Genomic DNA, 22,015 nt, shown 5'->3' with positions numbered 1-22,015 from the left:
AGGAGATAGAAATGAAACAAATGTCTAAAATGCCATTGGTAATAAAAGCCATATGGGAAAATGATACAAAATATTAAAAGGGAGAACAAAGGAGGAGAGGACATGTTTTAGAAAGAGTTATCAGGGAGAGTTGCTCTGCTAGGATAGCATTTGAAAGTGATTGGATCCCATTATTATATACAATTTGATGCAAATATAACCATGGATGTGATATCACATACAAGAGGCTGTTTGGAATATTTCCTAGACATAACCACACTCCTTGACCTGGACCTAGGGGGATCAAGACCATATTCTTGGGGATACACTAAGATCAATTAGCATAACATAGTTCACAAAGACAGTGTTCTACATCCTACCTACTTGGATGAATTACACCTGGGCTCATATCCCTGCTCACCACTCAATTAAACCATGTATTTGCAGTCCTTGGTCTCTCCGCATCTGAAGGGAATGAAGAAAATTTAAAGACAAGGAAATAATCAGTTTAATGGGTTAATGGACCACACAGACATCAGTCTCCATAACCTTGAACCCAGAAGAACTAGAAGGCTACACCACTAACTGTTCTGAAAAGGGTCACATGATAATGCCCTTCATAGAGTGGGAGACAATAGGGAGCAAAACACAAAATCATAAAATAGACAAAGCTTACAGGCTGAACAGAGACAGGTGGGATCCCTGAGATTATTGCCTTTAATCAGCCCTCAGGTCTGGAACTAAATCCACCTCTGTGGTAGAATAAATCTAAAGGGCAGCATTTACCCCAGGACAACATTTAGAGGGGTCAGAAAAGGGATAGAAACAGGAAACAACAGCAGAACAGAATAAGTGATGGTACATTGAAAGGATTGCAATGGATGAGTTAAAAGAATGTATGAATTGCTAAGGGCAAAACTGATTACTCTGCAGACCACTTAATTCACAATAAAAAGTTTTTAAAAAATAAATCAATAAAACTGAAGATAAGATATTAATATAGAAAATCAATTAAACCAAATACTGATTCTTTGGAAAGACAAATAAAATTAATAAATTTCTAACCAGGAAAACCAAGAAAGAAAACATATTACTATATTAAAAGTAAAAGAGAATCCATTATCACTTTATCCATGAGCATTAAGAGGATAAGAAAGGAAGAAGCAACAGTGGTATGTCCACAAATTTGGTAACAACTGAACAAAAAAAAATTTTTAAGTCAAAATCACAACTGAGTGGGATTTGTTTCAGGCACATAAGGTTGGTTAAATATTCAAAAAACAATACTTGATATATCAATAGATGAAAGAAGAAAAATCCAGATCATATCAATAGATGAAAGAAAAACATTTGACAAAATCAGATGATCATTCCTGATAAAAACTTTCAGTAAACTAGAAATAGAGGGGAAACATCCTTAACTGGATATAGAATCACTTACAAAAAGTTTAAGCTAACATTTACTTAAATGGTGAGAAATGAGATGCCATTCTCCTAAGATTAGCAACATATCAAGGATTGCCCCTGCTCACAGAAGGAGAAAAACCAGATCACAAGGAAGTTGTTATAAAGAAGAGCAAAGGAATGTGTCCATAACTGAGGGGGATTATAGTGTCAAGGGAAGGTGGTGACGGTGTTTGTTATTGATTTTATATTGGGATGTATAGGACAGTAAGTTTAAATACATAGGGAGATTCTCAAACATTTAAGGAGCAGTAATGACTTTGGGTAGGGTAGAAAGAAGTGCAACAGTAGAGGACTGGCCTTATAGGAACAAGTACACTTTAATGATTACAAGAAAACAATAGGTAATATGCAAAAAGACTGACAAATGAGGTTATTTAACATCCACGTAATTTTTTCTACTTTCTCAGTTAAATAAGCTACAATTGAAAAGAAGGATGAAAAGATTTGGGTAGCTTGAAGAGAGAAGAGTGAGGTTATCGTCTCTGAAAACTGAGTCATTGATGGTGCCAGGCTATCAAAAGATAATAGCGTCTGGGGTCTTAAAGGCTTGAAGGTAATCAAGCAGCCATCTAGCTCAGAAGCATAAAAGCCCACATGGAAGAAGCACACCAGCCTGTGCGATCACAAGGTGCCGAAGGGAACAGGTATCAGGCATCATCAGAACAAAAAATCTTACCATAGTGAATGAGGGAGGGAGTGCGGAGTGGAGACCCAAAGCCCATTTGCAGGCCACTGGAGATCCCTTTGCAGAGGGGTCTCGGGGAGGAGACGAGCCAGTCAGGGTGTGCTGTAGCAATGATGGAAAATACAACTTTCCTCTACTTCCTAAATGCTTCCTCACCCCCCACTATCATGATCCGAATTCTACCTTGCAAGTCTGGCTAGACCAGAGGATGTACGCTGGTACAGATAGGAACTCAAAACACAGGGAATCCAGGGCGGATGATCCCTTCAGGACCAGTGATGTGAGTGGCGATACTGGGAGGGTAGAGGGAGGGTGGGTTGGAAAGGGGGAACTGATTACAAGGATTGACATGTGACCTCCTCCCTGGGGGACAGACAGCAGAAAAGTGGGTGAAGGGAGATGTTGGACAGGGCAAGATGACAAAATAATAATTTATAAATTATCAAGTGTTCATGAGGGAGGGAGGGTGGGAGGGGAAAAATGAGCTGATGCCAGGGGCTTAGGTGGAGAGCAAATGTTTCGAGAATGAGGGGGGCAATGAATGTACAAATGTGCTTTACACAATTGATGTATGTATGGATTATGATAAGAGTTGTATGAGCCCCTAACAAAATGATTTAAAAAAATAAAAAGAAATTTGAGTCCTAAGGACCTAACAGAGCCACGGTAGCATAGGTGTTAAGTGTTGTGCTGTGATCTGCAAGGTCTGCAGTTGGAATCCATGAGCTGTTCCTAGGGAGAAAGATGGGACTTTCTACCCCCATAAACTGTTACAGACTTGGAAACCCAAGTTTACCCAATTCTACCCCATCTTTTAGGGTCGATGTGAGTTGGCATTAACTCATGGCAGTGTTTGGTTTTTGTTTTTAAGAACCTAACAAGGAGCCCTAGTGGCTACTGTGTTACATACTATGCTGTTAACCACAAGATCAGCAGTTCAAGTCTACTTGGGAAAAAGAAGTGGCTTTCTGCTCCCTCTGAATCACAGGCCTAAGCAATCCACAGGAGCAGTTCTGTTCTGCCCTAGAGGGTCACTGTGAGTTGACAGGATGACAGTGAGTTTTTGTTGTTGTTGTTGTTTGGGGGGATGGTTAGGGTGGGGGGTTGGCAGATAATATCAAAAGTCCATTTGCCATGATAGTCCTGAATATAAAGTGAGCCCACAGGGCAATTTTGTGTCTCTTTTTCACGCCTCTTCAGCCTCTCAAGTGTAAGGAAAGCAACTGATTTGGATATGTCTAGAGAAATGAAATAGGAAGAGTGTGGTAAGAAAGTTAGGGAAAATGTAAAGGTAAGAAGGGAGTAGAGACTCAAGGGAGTGAAGGATCATGGAGCCAATAGATCAGAAGTCGGTGTGATCAGGAGTGCTTAAAGTTGAACTGCAAGGAGGAAAAAAAAACTGGGAAAATAAGTAGTCTGAATCTGAAATTGAGAGTGGGTGGCTTTTGTGGATGAATGAGCCAAAACACTGAGGAACTATGGTCATAGTGTTGGATATAACATCTGCATGGAAGCTAAAATCCCAAATAAATGCAACAACAGTAGTTTTACAATACAGAAAATCAGATAAAACAATTCAGGGGTAAGGAGCACTCTGGAGATGCGTATATTTAGGTGAGATGGTTTGATAGCATGAACTTTGTGGGAACTAGGGGACATAAGGGAGAAAGAAAGGAGAGTAGTGTGGCATGATAAAGGGGAACAAGAAACACGACATTGCTGTCAAGCTTAGTGACTTCAGGATAGTGCAGGGTGGGGAGCAGTATCTCTGAATATCAGAGTTAAAAAGTTAAGGGAGAATTCATTGAAGAGGCTGTGTAGATAAGCAGTATTTTGATGAAGATGGATTCTGAGTTTCAAAGGTCATAATGGAAAAATAGAAAGAGGTTGGAGAGTGTATAACAGTATCAAATTAGGAGGCTTGCATAGCTGAATAAGGATAAAACTCCATGATGAATAATGACCTCAGAGTCTTAGAATTCTGGAAATGGTTATCAATTGGGGGATGACAGTGTGATTTTAGTTTAGAAGGAGGGGGGATTAACAGGATTATGAAGAATTTACTGAGTCTCCTCCCAACTCATGCACGTGATGGTTTTGAAGCCACTGGAGATCTGTGGGAGTTGTAGCAACTCCATCAGTAGACTTCACTGAAGTCGTTTCTCTGGCAATGTGGACCATTGTGAGAATGGAAAACCAAGCCCACTGCCATCAGATTGATTCCAACTCCTAGTGACCCTGAAACACAGACTAGAATTTCCCCTTTGGGTATCCAAGACTTTAAATCTTTATGAGAGCACACAGCCTTATTTTCCCATGGAGTGACTAGTGGCTTCAAACCACTGACCTAGCAGTTGGCAGTTAAATGGGTAACTCATTACATTATCAGGGCTCCTGAGAATAGATAAGAGAAAGTCAATTACAATGAAGCTTTAGCACTAAAGTAATTCAAAAGTGGTTATATTCTGGGAATGGTATTAAAGACATGGTTTCTTCCATAAAAAGACTATAATCTTGTAGAATAGTGTAGTCCTTAAGTAAATGAATCCCGAGCCAGGCTCTTTAAATTCAAATCACATCTCTGATACTTAATAGTTGTCTGAGTAAATGTCTTGACCTCTGTGTGCTTGACTTTACTTCTCTGTAAAATGGGAATTTACCCCATAGGCTGTGAGTGTGTATAATTGTAAAGTTCTAGGAATACCACAGCACAGAACAAACACTATACAAGTATCTGAGGGAGAGTTTGTTGTTATTTATCTAAAAGTGCTTGCTCTTACACATATTGAGAGAATAGCTGAAAAATAGCTACAGAGCATGCATATTTAAGGCAGAATTTAGGATAAACTCTGACCATGAACCTCACTCATGTAAGAGATGGAGAGCATAGGAACTAATCTGGGGCAACTCTGAATGCTCAACAGAAGGACCCAGACTGAAGACATGAATAGAGTGAATGGGAAGACTTGATGAAACAGATACACTCAAAATGAGATTTGAAAGAAGGAAGTGACATGAACAGAAAAGAATCATAAATTGTCAGAGGTGTTTATGACACCTTATAAATCTCCCAAGAAAAGCTCTCAGGTTATCTATAGCTCGACAGACTTTCTAGATACATTTGCAGTCTGACACAGGAAGAAATGATAGTTTGTTTCTTTTTTCCTTATGTATCAGATTCTAATCCTTTAAAATGTTTGTTTTTGGAAAATTAATAGTCAAAAAGAAACAAACCAATCTCACTGTCATCAAATCAACTCAAGTTCTTGTGACCCTATGGAACGGGACTCCCTAGGATTTCTGAGTCTAAATCTTTTTGGAAGCAGACAGCCTCATCTTTCTTTGGAAGAGCAACTCATTGGATTTGAACAATTGACCTTGCAGTTAGCAGCTCAACTTACCCCACTACATCATCAGTGTTTATAAATAATACTCCAATATTTTGTAGTTAGCCAAATTTTAGGAAATATATTTAGTGATTTTGTAGACTTTGTAGAGGCTTGCTTACATGTACCTTGCAGTTACATAAAGTTTATCATGATTTGAAAAGAGCCACAAGTTTTATAAAAATCAACTAATTTGTGTTGTCTGTTTTTAAGGATCAATCTTGTACCATTTCCTCTGTATAGGCATGGACAGATAGATTCAGATTCTCCTTTTCCTAAAGCTGATAATGCCTTAATGCTGGCAATTCACAGTTTATTTGTTATGTTGGTAGAAGGAGATACTCTTTCTTTAATCTTCCAAGGGAGAAAAAGATCTACCTCTTTCTTCATCTTCTTACTCCTGGACATAAAATTACTGAATACAGTGCTATCTTATTCCTAAACTTTATACTCCCAGCACCAGTAGACCAGGAGGCATCGTGGGTTATGTGTTGGGCTGCTAACCACAAGATCAGAAATTCAAAACCACCAGCTACATAGCAGGAGGAGGAAGAGGCTTTCTACTCCTGTAGATATTTAGTCTCTCAGACCCACAGGGGTCGTTCTATTCTGTCCTATTGGCTTGGTCTGTGTCAGAATTGACTTAATGGCAGTGAAGTTTTAAAAATATACTTAAAAAAAGTTATTTATGGCAGAAGAATCCCTGGTGGTGCTATGAATTAGGTTTTGGGTTACGAACTGAAAGATTGGCAGTTCAAACCTGCCAGCCATTCTGTGGGGAAAAGATGAGGCTCTTTATTCCAGTAAAGCCTTACAGTCTCAGAAACCCTATATACAGTCACTATGGATTGCAATCAACTTGATGGCAGTGGGTGTGGTTTGGGGTATACCCATAGCAGTGCTCCGGGTAGTGGAAAAGGTTAAGCCCTCAGTAAGGTCGATTACTAACTGAAAGGCCGATAGTGTGGACCCACCCATGAGCATTCTAAGAACACCCTGTGGAAGCCCTTTGGGGCAGTTCTGTCTGTATACCTGAGATTACCATGAATAAGAATAGATGCAACAGCAACATAGTCATGACAGAAAGTGTTCCCTTGGTCCTCTTGGTAATAGATTCATGTCATAGTCTCAGAATCTATTTCCGTATAGTACTCAAGGCAACTGTTGATAATCCATAATAATTATTAACTGGATATATCTCAGGTATTGTGCTAAACATTTTATATATATTACTTTAGTTACTGCAATACCTCCATGAGCTTTTACAGATGATGACAATGAGAATCAAAGAAGAAAAGAGACTTACTCGGGTTTTAACAGCTGAGAAGTAGCAAAATCTGGATTCACACACAGTTGTGCTTTACTCACCAAATCTCACCGTTAACCATTGTATTTCCATTCTTGACTCCAGTGATGAAGCGTCATTATCATTCTTATAAGATATTAGACAATGAAGCCAACAGTGCATGTCAAGTAAAACAGTGAGAAGTGAAAGCTTATCAATGTTGGTTGTTTTGTAGGGAGTAAGGAGGGTGAACCAAAAAGGAGAGAAGAGGCCACAGTAGACACAGAAGAATGTCAGGCAACCAAGAAAGAAAGAGGCAAGAAGAGCCTGCAGAAGGTAATGAGACAATCTGAAGAAAGAACGAACATATCAGTAACCAAGGAAAGCTAGTATGAGAGTAACATTGGGTTAAAATTTATAGCCTCTTAGAATTGAGGAAAGCTGTTAAGTTAGCCCAGGAAGAAGTATATAGTGTTTAGAAAATGCATTAACAACCTGGAAATAAATACAAGCCTGTAATGAAAATTCATCAACTCTAATTGCTATATACTTGTTATTGTAGCACTATAATTACAGTATATGTACAAGTGGCCTGGATGAAAAATTAGGACAATCAAAATATTTATACAGGTGTAACATTGCAGTCAGCAATTTTGAATTGTTATTTTTGCCTTTGATTTTGTCTTTGTTTATAGTCAGAAAGAGAAAATCCTAAATTTATAAGGAAAAAAATCAAGTTCTTCATAATTTTGAGTAGAGAAATGTAACTCTTGGAAATTCTACATCTTAACTTTCCTTATGTGCTTTATTTTTTCTAGCTGTGGATCAGCAAGACACAACTTCATTGACTGATGTTGTCGAGCAAGTTACAAGGCAGCAACAATCTCAAGCATCAGAAATAGGAAAAAGCAAAAAATGTCTGTCCCATTTGCAGGTAACTTGGTTCATATAGTCTTTTAAATGAGTATTTGTTTTCTTGGAAACATATTAAATTGTGCCAGGGAAGTTATACGGGTACTTAATAGTACTAGGAGGTAATTTTTTAGGAGGTAATTTTAAACTCATTCATTTCATATTTCCTCTCTCAGTTATTTGGTATCTCTATGTGAGGTCTAGGTGGCTGTGTCCCATATACAGTGAACCCTTGTTTATCGCAGTTAATCGGTTCTAGACCCTACCGTGATAAATGAAATTCCGCGAAGTAGGATTCCTTATTTGTAAATTAAATATTTTCGTAGTTAGAGCATAGAGGACATGAAAAAACACCCTCTAGTCACCATTACACTCGTATTACCCAATTTATTAAACGAAAAAGGGAAAATACAGTAAAGCATTTTGGACGTTACAATGATCATTTATTATTTATTATATTATTTATGGCATCAAGCGTGTACAGTATGAGCCAATCAGTGGCAGTAATGACAGAGCATGCGCTGTTACGCAAAAACCACGATAGCTTGAAGCCGCGGAAGTCGAAGCGCGAAGTGGCGAGGGTTCACTGTAGTTCCCAGTTTCAGGGAACACTTTATCCTCCCAGCATGCATGCATGTCCTTGTGACTGCAATATGAGCATACAGAACAAAAGATGGACATAAGAAAGTCATCTACAATGATTTTAAATATGCCTTCGCTTGTTTGTTTTTCCAGAAAATCCTGAGTTGAAGTTAAGTTCTTAAGGTATGACATCTGAGTACAAGCTGTCAGGGATCATTCTATTCTGTAGTATACAGGGTCACTGTGAGTTAGCACCAACTCCATCGCACCCAACAAAACAACAGCGACAGCTCTGTGATTCCATGTGTCTGTGCCTTTGCTTCCTCACTTGCAAAATAGCTTAGTAATAGCACTGCTCAAAAGGGGTTGTATGAGCATGAGTGAATTGATTGTAAATAAGAGGGAGCTTTAAAGCGTCTGTGAGAAAATGCCTTTGCTTTTCCACTCGCCCCCCCCCAAACCGTTAAAAGCCCCACTGCATATGTAGCATACCCTTGCTGGGAATCTGGTAGACAGCGTAGGGCCAGATTATATCAGCTTTATATAGCAATGTAAGAGATATCATGATGATGATATCACAATGTTGTGGATGTCTGGTAAATATTTGCATTGTCTTAGTAACATCTCAAGCCAAACTCACTGCCATCGAGCCAGTTCCAACTTACAGTGACCCTAGAGGACAAGATAGGGCTGCCCCTGTGGGTTTCTAAGACTGGGACTGTTTACCGGGGTAGAAAGCCACATCTTTGCCCTGCAGCTGGTGGATTTGAACTGCTGACCTTGTAGTTAGCAGTCCAAGGTGTAACCCACTATGCCACCAGGGTTTCCATTCATCACATCCAGGAAAGAGTATGTTTGTACAATAGGATGGAACATAAAAATAGTCTAAGGATTAAAAATATAGAAATAATAGTATTTTACATTTCTATAACGAAATTTCCTGGAAAAGTTTTCAGTTTTCAAAGAGCTTTACAACTTAATTCATTTATATCAAAGACTTCCCTCTACTAAGTATTTTGTTAGTCAGTGTTCTTATTCTTACATTTCTTATCATCTATTGAGGAGGTAGACAAAGAAATAAATAATTGCTTACAGAATATTAGTATCAGTAATAGAGATATAGACCTAACACAGCTTGAACACCGACGAAGGCGTGTTCACATAGGAAGTGGTGTTGTATTTGAATTGTAAAGGACAGCTGGAGTTCATCTGAATAGGTATTTGGGACAGGTATAATGGCATGGGGAATATACTATTCAAGAAAAAAAACCTGAAAAATTGTATAAAGGCCTGAAATAGCACTGCCACATTTTAAGTACTGGAAATAGTTTGGTGATGGTATCTCTTTGGGCTGTGTGTTTAAAAGTAGTTAGAGATGTATATCACAAGAAACGTGGACTTATTCTAAAAGATAGGAAGTCTTTGATGGGTTTTGAGGGAGCAAACAATAAAATGACATTTTAGGAAGAGAAGTCTAGATGTATAAAAAGCAACTGACAACATTCAACATCCATTCATAATAAAAACTCAGTGAATTAGAACTGGAAGGAAACTTCCTCAGTTTAAATGTGGGCATTGGCATAGATTTAATTTTATTCCCACAAAATATGAATCTATTTTCCTCAGCTATGATTCTCAGTGGTTTGGAAGTTATGTAATGATGTCATGTGACAGCCATGTAATAGTGCAATCATCCTCCATGATATGATATGATGTCACAGCCCTGAGGACAGTATAAGGGGATCAGGATGGGATGTGACATCCTTACTCAGGTCATAGCCCAGAGTAAATGCAAAAGGAATTTCCTATTGGTGTGACTTGTATCATCTTTTATCTTATGAAAAATAAAAGGATAGGGACAAGCAGAAAGAAAAAGATCTGCTAACATCAAGAAAAAGGAGTAGAGCATGTCATTTGGACCCAGGGTCCCTGAGTTGGAAACTTCCTAGATTCAGGGGAATATTGATTCCAAGAAGCATGGGGCTCCCCAAGGGGTACCAAGCCTACGGATGTTAAAAGGAGAAACAGACTTCTTCAAGAGCCAACAGAGAAAGCCTTCCCAAGCTATACCCTGAATTTAGATGCCTAGCCTCCAAAGCTGTGAGAAACCAACTTTCTGTTTGTTAAAGCCATGCACTTGTGGTATTTCTTTTATACCAGCACTGAAAGATAGGCATCTACACAGATTTTTTTTCAAAACCATTTTATTGGGAGTTAATACAGATATCATCCCATCATTCAATCACATCAAGCGGTATTATGCAATTGCTACCACATCAGTTTCAAACTGTAGTCAACCTAATACTTGATAGTGAAAAGCTGAACACTTCTCTCATTAGATAAGCAACAAAGATAGGATGTGTGCTCTCACTACTTCTATTCAAGAGAGCACTAGAATTTTAAGGCAGCGCAATCGTGTAAAGAAAGAGAAATGAATAGGAACCAAGATTGGGTCGGAAGAAGTAAAACTTTTTATTCACAGATGATATGATCATCTTTAGAGAATTTTTAGGAATTTACTAAAAACAATTAGCTAATTGAATAGCAATATATAAAATTGATTATATTTCTGTATATAGATGAGAAACAATCAAAAATTAAAACTTTAAGAAGAAAATTATTTATAGTAATATCAAAAATATTCTGTGCTCAGAGTTTTTAAAAGAAGCCCTGGTAGCACTGTGAGTTAGGCGTTGGGCTAGTAATCACTAGGTTGGCCACTCTGAGGGATAATGATGATGCCCACTCCCATAAATATGTCGTCTCAGAGATCCTACATAGATTGCTATGAGTTGAAATTGACTCGATGGTAGCGGGTTGGTTTTGGTTTAGGATTTTAAAAGCTTACAAATGCAACCCAAGCTACAAGGACAGGTCTTCATTGACCCCGAATACCAGCGGAAGAAGGAGAGTCAGAATTAGGAAGTATTAGCACCATGAGCATCTGTCCTGTCCTTGATGGGACCCAGTAATGGTACTAAAAAGGCTAGTGAAAGCACTTATAAAACTTGGAAGACTGTAAACAATATCACTGAATTGACATGTAAAATTTGTTGGAAAAAAATAGAATTTGTTGAACTCTCATATCCTTTGGTGTGTATATTTTTGCCAAAAATAATAAACATATATTAAGTACTTGGAGATAAATTTAGCAAAAGTTTTATTTTTGCTGAAAGCAAAAAACATTGTTCAAAGAAGACCTAAATGAATGTAGCAAATACACTATATTCATGAATCAGAAGATTCAGTATTACTAATACCTAGTGAAACCTGAGAGAGCCAGAACTTGACAGAACTGACAGATGGATTTGAACCACTGACCTCATGGTTAGAAGTCCAACATCTAGCCCACAGCACCATCAATCTTCCTTGTAGACTACTCACTGAACCTCTATAGAAGGAAAAGAGGGAAGTATGTGGCTAGCCCCTGAGGAAGACTGCTTAGAGATCTCAGAACCAAACAAGAGTGGTGGTGTGAAAACTAAGTTTTCATAAGGAAGTACTGTTTAGCAATGCAGATGCCCCAGAGGTGCAGGGTAGAAAGTGAGGTTGGGATAGGGTAATGGAGTTTGTTGCACGTAATCTAACTGGTAAAAAGCAGATTGGGACCTAGTACCTGAATCTTTTGATTGTTAATCTAGGGCTCTATCATTTATATCACACTGCTCTTTAGTGTGTACTTATGATGCTCATAAAATGTTATTAAAATGGTGGTGACTTATCTTTTATATATAAATGCAAGGACAAAATAATTCAGTTTTAAGATTTAGCATTATATAAACATTAAAAATAGCAACTATATAACTCTGGGTTTCCTCTGAGATTATAAAATCATTTTGTTACATTTTGCATATTTCCTTCTATTGTGCATCAGTTCTTCTGTGTATCTGATAAATATGCATTTTTATGTGAAGCACTTTTTTCTACATGTATTATGGATAAAAACAATGCCTTTGTTTCATGTTTAATATCATGAATTAATAATGGTAATATTGAAATCTATTACAGAATGAACTTCATGAGCTTGAAAAACAGATAGCATCTGTCTCCAGAGAAACAAAAGAAACAGAAAGGCAAATTTATCAGCAAGCTGCTGCAATAGAGAATGCCAGCCTTCAGTGTAGAAACCTGGAAACCCAAATCAAGTCTTCCTATATAGAAAGTGTAAAGCTTAGATTTGATACAGAAGCAGCTCAAGAAGATTTTGAGTTACAAATGACAAGATATAAGGCATACTATGCAAAAATGAAAGCACATGAAGATAGTTTGGGAGAGATCGAAAGCAAATGGACATTCATGACTGAACTCCACGAAAAACGAGTTTTTGTTAAAGAACTAGTGACAATGAAAGAGAAGCTTATGCAAGATCTCCAGAATTTAGAAGGAAACCAGATACTGGAAGTACAGGTTTGAAATATCACTGATCAATATTTTTAATACTCCATTTTTGCAAATATGTTAATCAGATGTTAAAATTGTTATTAAATTACTAAAATGCCCATAGCTTCTCCAACTGCATTCAGGAACTGGTTTAAATCTTAGACAAGTATATGAATTATGTAGCAATTGTCAAATATGCAAATGCATAAAGGAACACCCTCCCCAAAGCCCCCTGTGGAGTTATAAGAATATATAGTCAAACAAAATTGCAGTGAACACTTAATCCATTTGTTGCAAAAAGTATGATTCACAGAAAATATTAAAGCACAACCTTTTAGGCTAATGGATCCAGACCCATTCAAATGAATTTTATATGCCTAATGCTACTATGTAAACAGTATGAATTAATAATTGCCTCTTAAGCATCTTTCTAATTCTTTTTTTATCCTTTGAAGAGAGTAGGAGATACAAAATTAAAATGTTTATTATTGTTCACTAGAGAATTAGAAAATATATATTCCTTATACTGTTGCTTGGCAATTGCCACCAGGCAACCACTTTTCCTTATGTGTTATTTTCATTTGGATTTTAATTCTAAGTTTTCTAATCTAAGCTTTGTTTGTGTGATTGGCAGTTCTTTATTCTGTATACCTAAAAAATAAAAGTAATATTCTAATCACATTTATCAAAATTAAACACGAGGGCAAGTTTTCTTAAATTTTAGAAATCCTGAACATCTTATATTGAACATTTTTTAACTTGTCTGATTTTAATTTTCAAACATGTAGGAAGACATTAAGAAGCTGAGTGATAAAATTACAATCATAAAAAAGTCAATTGCTGAAAAAACACATTTTCTTGAGAAAGAAAATCAGATCCATGAAAAATTAAAAAAAGAAATAGAGGTAAGTTCTCTAAATTTCAGTGTTTTATAGACCCATTTCTTAACCTTCCCCTATTGTTGTAGTTCCATATTTTCTTCTTGAACATCAAAATAGTTAAAAGAACAAAAATAGAGCAAATATTAATAAGAGTTAAATCATTGGTAGAAATAAGTCCCTAATTCAAAGAAAATCAAATAATATGACTGTATTCAGACAAAGCAAGAACTCGCTGCTGTTTAAATTTAGCTTAGGGTTCTTCCAGATAGCATTCGTTCACCAACTTGGTACCTGATTGATAGTCAAAAAAATAGAGGCCACAGGGAAAAAGGAGATCATTCTTAGGTAGACACCAGAGACCCCTCAAAGTTTAGTAAAAATCATGGAAAGTATAAATCTCTGATTTCATATTTATAATTATAAACAATAAGTTAAACATAGGTAGACAAATTGAAAATGAGGCTAAATTTTTATGTTGGTGTATCGATGTTATACTTTTATAATCATTGCTTAGATGAAGGGAGAACAAAAATAGAAAAGGAATGTTCAAACAGATTTTTAAAATGCCTTTTCCTTTTAAGACGTAGATTTGGAAAACAAGGAGATACATGTTTTCAACTGGCTTATGACTGAGGTGTCAATGTGATCAGGTATCAGGCATCTAAGACCCAGAACAAAATCATACCAATGTGAATGGGAGGGGGGACGAGGAGTGGAGACCCAAAGCCCATCTGTAGACAATTGGACATACCTTCACAAAAGGGTCACAAGAAAGAGATGAGCCAGTCAGGGGGCAGTTTGGCACTGATGAAAGACACAACTTTCCTCTAGTTCTTTAATGCTTCCTCCTCCCCCCCACTATCATGACCTCAATTCTACCTTCCAAATCGGATTAGACCAGAACATGTACAAAGCTACAGATAAGAGCTCCAAACACAGGAAATCCAGGATAGATAAACCCCTCACGGCCAACAATAAGAATAGAGATACCAGGAGGATAAGGGGAAGGTGGGGGGAGAAAGGGCAAATTGATCACAATGATCAACATATAACCCCCTCCCAGGGGGGAGATCAACAGAAAAGTGGGTGAAGGGTGACAGAGGACAATGTAAGATATGAAAATAATAATAACATCAAGAATTCATGAGGGAGGGAGGACGGGGGTGGGAGGGGGCAAAATGAGCTGATACCAAGGGCTCAACTAGAAAGAACATGCTTTGAAAATGATGATGGCAACATATGTACAAATGTACTTGAGACAATGGATGAATGTATGGATTGCGATAAGAGATGTAAGAGCTCCCAATAAAAGTATTTAATAATAATAAGTAAAAGCAGCTGATGAATCTTCTATTCATATGAAATCTCCTATAGAAATGAGATTCTACAAAATCTAAACAAATATCAAGATTTATAAAACTCTAAATAAGACAGTGCATAATTGAGAGAGAAATAGGAGGTAGAAATAACAAAGCAGAAAAAGACAGTCCAGAAATAACCCTATTGCGCAGCTGACACAAGCAACGTGGTAGTTTCACCGTATGGGAAAACGAAGAGCGCGCGTTCTGTAAGGTTGATACTCTTCTAAGTTTGCTGAGGTTGGTTCATGGCCGGGGGATGATCTCTCTTGGTATGTGTTTCATGAACACTTAAAATACATATTCTGCTATGGTTGGGTTTAGTGTTCTCTTGCTATAAGTGTCGATTAGAATTAGAACTTGTTGATTAATGGTGTTCATTTTTATTCTCTCTAGTTCTACTCATTGCAGAGAAAGGGGCATTGAAATTTCCATTTTTAAAAATACTTTTATTAGGGGCTCTGACAGCTCTTATCACAGCCCATACATTCCTCCAATGTTTTAAGCACATTTGCACGTATGCCACCGAAATCTCCATTTCTTATTGGCTTTTTTCTTTCTATCAATCTTCACATTTTTGGCAGCTCTGTTGTGTATACATTTAAGATTGTTATATCTTCTTGGTGGATTAACACCTTTATATATGATCCCCCTTTTATTATATATGATCCCCCTTTCGATCTTCGGGAGTCGAAGTGGCATGATTGGTTAGGCATGGGCTTCTAGCCAGCTGATCTCCAGGAGGAAAACTAGCCATCTGTTCCTGTGAAGATTTAGCGTCTCAGAGACCTGGACAGGGCCAGAATGAGTTGGAGTTGGCTCATAGCAAGGGACTTCAGATTTTTGTTGTAGTAATTTTCTTTGCTCTGATAATTTTTCTTTATTTTCTTTCCTGATAGTAATATCGCTAATTCTGCTTTCTTTTGAGTAATGTTTACATTGTAAACCTTTTTTCACCCATTAACTTGCAACCTACATATATTATTATGTTTAAAGTGAATTTCCTGTGGACGCCATATGGTTGGGCGAAGATTTTAGTTATAAACAGGAGGGAACCTGGACTCTCCATTCGCCATTTTCATACTGCTGCCAACTAGAACAAATTAAAATCTGTACACATGATAAAGTGGAAAAAAAATACCCAAATGCAACATTTTCAGTAAAAAAAACATAGTGCTGACTAAGAATTATTACAGATAACATTGCTACGACTGAAACAATGGAAAACGGGATTTACTACCACATTCCTGAAGCAAAAGCACTTTGACTACATGGTAGATGTCTCCCACAGAAAAGGCCACGTTCTTCTCAGGTGCTACTGACGTGCTTCCAACTCATAACCGTTATACACACAGAAGGAAACACTACCCAGTCCTGTTCCATAGTCACAGTTGTTACTATGTGTGAGCCCATTGTTCCAGTCCCTGTGTCAATCTATCACCTTAAAAGTCTTCCTGGTTTTTGCTGAATCTCTAGGGAGCATGATGTCCTTTTCCTGGGACTGGTCTCCTGACAACATGTCCCAAGGGCACGAGACTAAGTTTCACCATCCTTGCCTCCAAAGAGTATTCTGGCTGTACTTCCCACACAGATCTTTTGGCAGTCCATGGTACTTAGAATAATATTCTTTGCCAACACCATAATTCAAATGCATAAATTTAACTTCAGACTTGCTAGTTCGGTGCCCATTTTTCATATGCATAAGAGGCAATGGAAAATATCATGGATTGGGTCAGTCATACTTTCGGCCTCCAAGTGGATCTCAGCAAGATGAAATCCTTAGCAATTTCAATTTTTTCTCTATTTATCATTGATATTGTCTATTGATTCAGTTGTGGGGATTTTTGTTTTCTGTATATTGAGTTATATTTTCTGTATATTGAGTTATAATCCTTATTAAAGGCTATAACCCTTGATCTTCATTAATGAAGATCAAGTAAAGGCCATGGGAGATGGAAAACAAGGAGCACCTTTTACAAAACTCCTTTTGACTGAGACAGGCACAGAAGAGTCAAAGTGGTCAATTTAGTACATATATAGCAGCAAAGTATTCCGTTTAGAATTGAGCAATTTTCATTTCTAGCATCTGGCATACTTTGAACATGTCATCAGAGAAAACCATCATACTTAGTAGGGAGTCACTGAGGACGAAATTACAACATAGTTCTAGAGTGTTGGATCATAGGGTTGCTATGTGCCGGAGTCAACTTAATGCCAGTGCTTGTTTCTTTGAGTTTGGAGTGTTGATATACCTCTGAGGTGGGATACACGATACCCACTGCCATCAAGTTAATTCTGAATCATAGTGACCCTGTATAGGGTTTCCGAGGCTGTAAATCTTTATGGAAGCAGATAGCCTCATCTTTCTCCCATGGTAGTGGATTTGAACCATGTTCTTGAAGTTAGTAATCCAAAGCATTCCTAACTGCTACCAGGGCCCCTTTCAAGTGGGACAGTATCGATGTAATGTTAGTCTTGTCATCTGAAGGCAAACAAACTGTGGCGTTCCTTAGAAACCTTTGAAATCAGAATCCAGAAAAAGGCATTAGCTACATACAAAATATGAAGAGCTATATTAATTTGCTCAAACAACGAAACCGCATCTGGAACAGCAGCTGCAATAAGAGTCACTGCCTAGGTAGGTTATAATAATACACTGTCATTCTCTTAAGACCTGCCCATTTTCTTCACAGGCCAATAGGAACATTGAATGGCAATGTAGTGGGAATCATCACCCATGCATCTTTCAGTTCCTTGGTGGCGTCACTAATTTCTGCAATCATTCCATGAATGTGGTATTGCTTTTAGTCAACTAATTTCCTAGGAAAGGGTAGTTCTAATGACTCCCATTTGACTTGTCCTAATATAATACTCATACACCACATGCCAGTGATCTAATTGGGGCAGCAGGTTGGGGCGGGGTGGAGGGGTGAGGCACTAATTGTGGCATTTGTTGCTAAGTATTTCAGTTACTATATTCATTCTGAAACTGGGAAAATCACCACATGGTAGGTTCTGGGATCCACTAGACACACTGTGAGACAGACTCTATTAATTTCCTAACCACTGCAATAATTACCTGACCACTGTACACTCCTGCTCTGACTGGTGGACCTTATTAATTCAGAACCAATGTCCAATAATTTTACCAAAAATCAGATTATGACCCCTAATGAACATTCTAGTAAAAAGCCATAGATCTCTTTATGGAATATTGAAAAAAAGATGAACAGTATATGTATTTTGACAGTGGACCCAGAGGGGTTGAGGGTCTGTAAACTGACTCAACTATAGGAATAATGGACAGACCATGGTTCTCTATTCTGGTAATTTAACTTAGACTGTCACTCACTTGAACTAGGATTTCCCCACGTGTTTAGATCAAGAACGTATTTGGTAGATTTTGTCTACTACACTCCTAAGGACCCCATGCCTATGAAACCAATACCAAAGGTCTATACAAGCCAGGTTCTTCTGATTCCTGCTTTGACTCTTTGTCTGATATTGTAACCATGTCCACCTTATGTTTGGTGAATAGGTGACATAATTTTCCCCTAACACTCCAGAATCCAGTCAGCCCTATTGTAGTTAGGTGTCTTAATTCAGTTAAGAAAGTCCTCACAGTCTGATCTATTTTACATAAAAATCACAGCAGTCTTCAAGGATGCTGGGGTTCCCTTCACACATTTCTCACTTGTGTCCTCTGGCCATTCCATGAGTGGGTTTGTGTACCCAATCTGAAAAATATATTTTAATATAACAATTTCTATAAGCCTTTGAATACCTTCTACAGTGCACCAAGACAGTTCTAGCATTTCAACTTGATTTAATGCCTTATCCATGCATCAGGAAACTATTCAAATAAACTGAAAAATCCTTTTCTAACCTCTCAAGCTGAAATCTTGAATAAGGAATCTGTGCTTAGTGGGCCCCTTTCATGTTTCTTGCATCATTATCTCAAACCCTTAATAGGCATATATTTCCTAGGTTTCTGTTTGTATAAATTAGAAAAATCAAGCAGTTCCTTTTGAGTGTGGAGTATCTCCTCATGAATCACACTTTATACTTTGCTTCTGGGGGTTTACTGGGGCTTAAGTCTAGTTAAAAATTTAGAAGTGGAAATGAGAGATGGCAATGGGTCCTGGAAATTACCAGAAATATCTTGTAAGGTACTAGTCGTACTATGCCCCAGATAATGCCCCAGACCCTGCCATAGGTGAGGTCTCAGATGAAGACTTTTAGGACCTAGCAGGGATGCTCTCATTGCATGAGCGTGGAAGGGATACTAATATTACCGGTGAGGGTGATTTAGCAAGCAAAGGTGGAATAATCTCTTCCGATGAAAGTAAGGGCTGGAATTGTTGACTTGAGTGATTCAGTGTAGTTTAGGGGCTCATTATCTGCCCTTCTGTCCTTTCTCCATGCTCACAACCTCGTTTCTTTCTAATGCCTTCAATCAAACTTCAGTCACCATTTGAGGTTGGGAATCCAATTCACCCATTCTTACAAGAAGATTCTGAGTCTGTTTTTCAGCAATATGAACTATGTTACTGCGAGAAATGGAGCTTTATTTTCATTGCATAAGTGGCGCCTTTAGTTGCATTTGAGCTGTATCTTGAGCTCATCCTTTTCTTTCACCTCTGTCTACTGAAAGTGAGATCAGCCAACCAGCTTCCTTATACTTCTCATTCTGACGGGATTTTAGAAAAGTATCAAATATGCAATCACCTAGAACCTTGTCCCTCACAAATATGTACTTCCTTGGTTGTGATATTTTGCATATTGCTATTGCCACTTCATGCCAAGGATTACTAGTACCTTCTTTACTACTGGAAGTAGCCTCATTAGTGAATGTAAGATTTGAACATCAATTTAGAAAGATTTTGTTCTAGAACTACTCTTGCTACCAAAAGTCTTAGTTTGAGTTCTCTAGAGGAGCAAAATCAGTGAAGCATATATGAAGATAGTGATTTCTAGGAAATGGTTCAAACAATGATGGAGATTGGCAAGCCCCCAATATGTGAGTCAGCAGCTGGCTGGAGGGTTCTCTTGCCTCATGCGCTGGCCTAGGATGACGAGCCCAATATCTGCATCAGGCAGTCCGTTACTGGATGGTGGCGTTGCAGGAGCTGATAAATAAAATATCTGCAAGTCAGGTTGCATGCTGCTGGCTCACATCCAATGCACCAGAGTACAGAGGATGATGCGGGAAATGCAGGATCCAGAGTAGTGAGCCGCCAGAACTGCCAGAGCATCTATATATTGGATTCAGGCTTTTCCTCCAAAGCAACTGCCCTTTCAACTGATTAGCTACTCACACCAGATCCCCAAATAGAGGAAGATGACCTAATGTTTACCAAGCTACCGAGAACAATGTCCTAATCAAGTTGACACATAATCTTAACCATCACATCACGATGAATAAAACTTGGTATTTTAAAAGTAACAGTTCTCCCTCACAAATGTTCAGTACCTTCCATAAATATCTTAGGTGGTATTTCTTGTAAAAAATTATCAAACATATTACAAAATGTGAAAATACAAATTATTTAGTATAGCCAAAACAATCTTGAAAAAGAATAAATTTATAATACTTAACTTTTTTATATTAAGATAGATTATAAAGGTATCATTATCAAGAAATTGTAGCATTGGTGAAAGAATGAATACAAAGCTCAATGGAGCAGAACAGAATTCAGAAATCACTCGGCCAGTCAGTTTGGCAGAGTTGTTGGCTAATCCAGTAAAGCAAGTCCTATCAACAAGTGGAACTGGATCAAATGGACATCTCGATGGACACACTGAACTATTATCCCTACTTCACAACATACATAAAACTCCATTTGAAATGAACCATACATATAAAACTATAAAGTTTCTAGAAAAAAATAGAAAACTATCTTCATTATGTTAGGCTAAGCAAAGATTTCTATAGACAAAATATGTACTAGAAAATTGTAATATACTGGTCTTAAAGTTTTAGAACAGGTATTATTCAAAAGATAATGTTAAGTAAATGAAAAGGTTAAATCATGGCATGGGGGAAAATATTTGCAAAACATATAACAGTAATTCAAAAAGTATTGTTGCCAGAGTTTCAATTGATAATGCATAGATTTATTCCAAACAAAACATGCTTAGACATGTCTTTATAATCACCGGATGACGACCTATCGGCTCTCAGTAATACACTTGTCTGAATCCATTAAAGAGCCTTCAAAAAAGACTCCAATCAAAATAGTGGTTCCCCAGGGCATCTGCTGGGCCAGGGAAATGCAGAGGGGAAAGTCAGTTCTGCAGGCTATGGCAGCTGTCATTTGGGACTCCACAGTAGTTATTGTGAGCTTTCTTGTAGGACACAAGACTGTCCGAGGAGCACATTGTAAACACATGTTAAGAAAATAGAAATGCATGGGTGAGGGGAAAAGAGCCAGGAAGCTTGCACCAAGGAAGTATTTTCCATCATGGCAATGCGCTGGTTCATCCATTCTTTGAGAGGGAAGCAAGAGTTGGCATATGAGACTTTCATAAGGAAAACTCACCCCCCTACCCTAGAGCCCTGACATTGCTCACATGGAGTTTTTGTTCCCTAACTCAAAGGACACTTAAAGGGAACAGATTTTATTCCCTGAGGTTGCTAAACCTGCTGTCAGGATGTGGTGTAAATTGAAGAGTGTGGATGTATGTGGGAAAGGGTTAGCATGATGGAAAGACTGTAGAACTATGTAGACGTGCTGTTAGGTGCCATCAAGCTGGTTCTGACTCAGCGTGACCGTGACCGTACGCACAGCAGAATGAAACACTGCCTGGACATGTCCATTGCTCTCAATTGTTCTAGGTTTGAGCTCACTCTTGCAGCCACTGTGTCAAACCCTCTCATTTAGAGCCTTCCTCTTTTTCACTGCCCCTCACCTCACCAAGAAAATATATTGAAAAACACTAACTCCACATTTTGATATTTTTGTTTAATAATTTTATCCCCATGAGCTTATTATTTTTTTAAAATCATTTTATTGGGGCTCATACAATTCATCACAATACATAGATCAATTGTGTAAAGCACACTTATACATTTGTTGCCCTCATCATTCTCAAAATTC

The 22,015-nt window shown here is 37.9% G+C and overlaps 1 protein-coding gene across 2 annotated transcripts in view; it reads left to right on the top strand.

The window, feature by feature from the left end:
* CCDC122 (coiled-coil domain containing 122) overlaps positions 1-22,015 on the top strand; it is a 44,255-nt gene that overhangs the window by 15,873 nt on the left and 6,367 nt on the right. The window contains exons 3-6 of one of the 2 annotated variants that reach the window (XM_004707979.2): positions 7,038-7,138; positions 7,621-7,736; positions 12,305-12,703; positions 13,465-13,581. In XM_004707979.2, the coding sequence (XP_004708036.1) occupies positions 7,093-7,138; positions 7,621-7,736; positions 12,305-12,703; positions 13,465-13,581 (678 nt within the window). In that variant the 5' untranslated portion in view covers positions 7,038-7,092. The remainder of the gene's footprint in view (positions 1-7,037; positions 7,139-7,620; positions 7,737-12,304; positions 12,704-13,464; positions 13,582-22,015) is intronic. The other variant, XM_045287201.1, reaches the window with a different exon arrangement.

The sequence above is a fragment of the Echinops telfairi genome, unplaced genomic scaffold (assembly GCF_000313985.2).
Source record: "Echinops telfairi isolate 266 unplaced genomic scaffold, ASM31398v2 ScPeMD7_11;HRSCAF=52, whole genome shotgun sequence".
In the NCBI taxonomy this organism is placed as follows: domain Eukaryota; kingdom Metazoa; phylum Chordata; class Mammalia; order Afrosoricida; family Tenrecidae; genus Echinops; species Echinops telfairi.
Note: the sequence above shows the minus strand (reverse complement) of the source record. Positions and strands in the feature narration are given on the sequence as shown.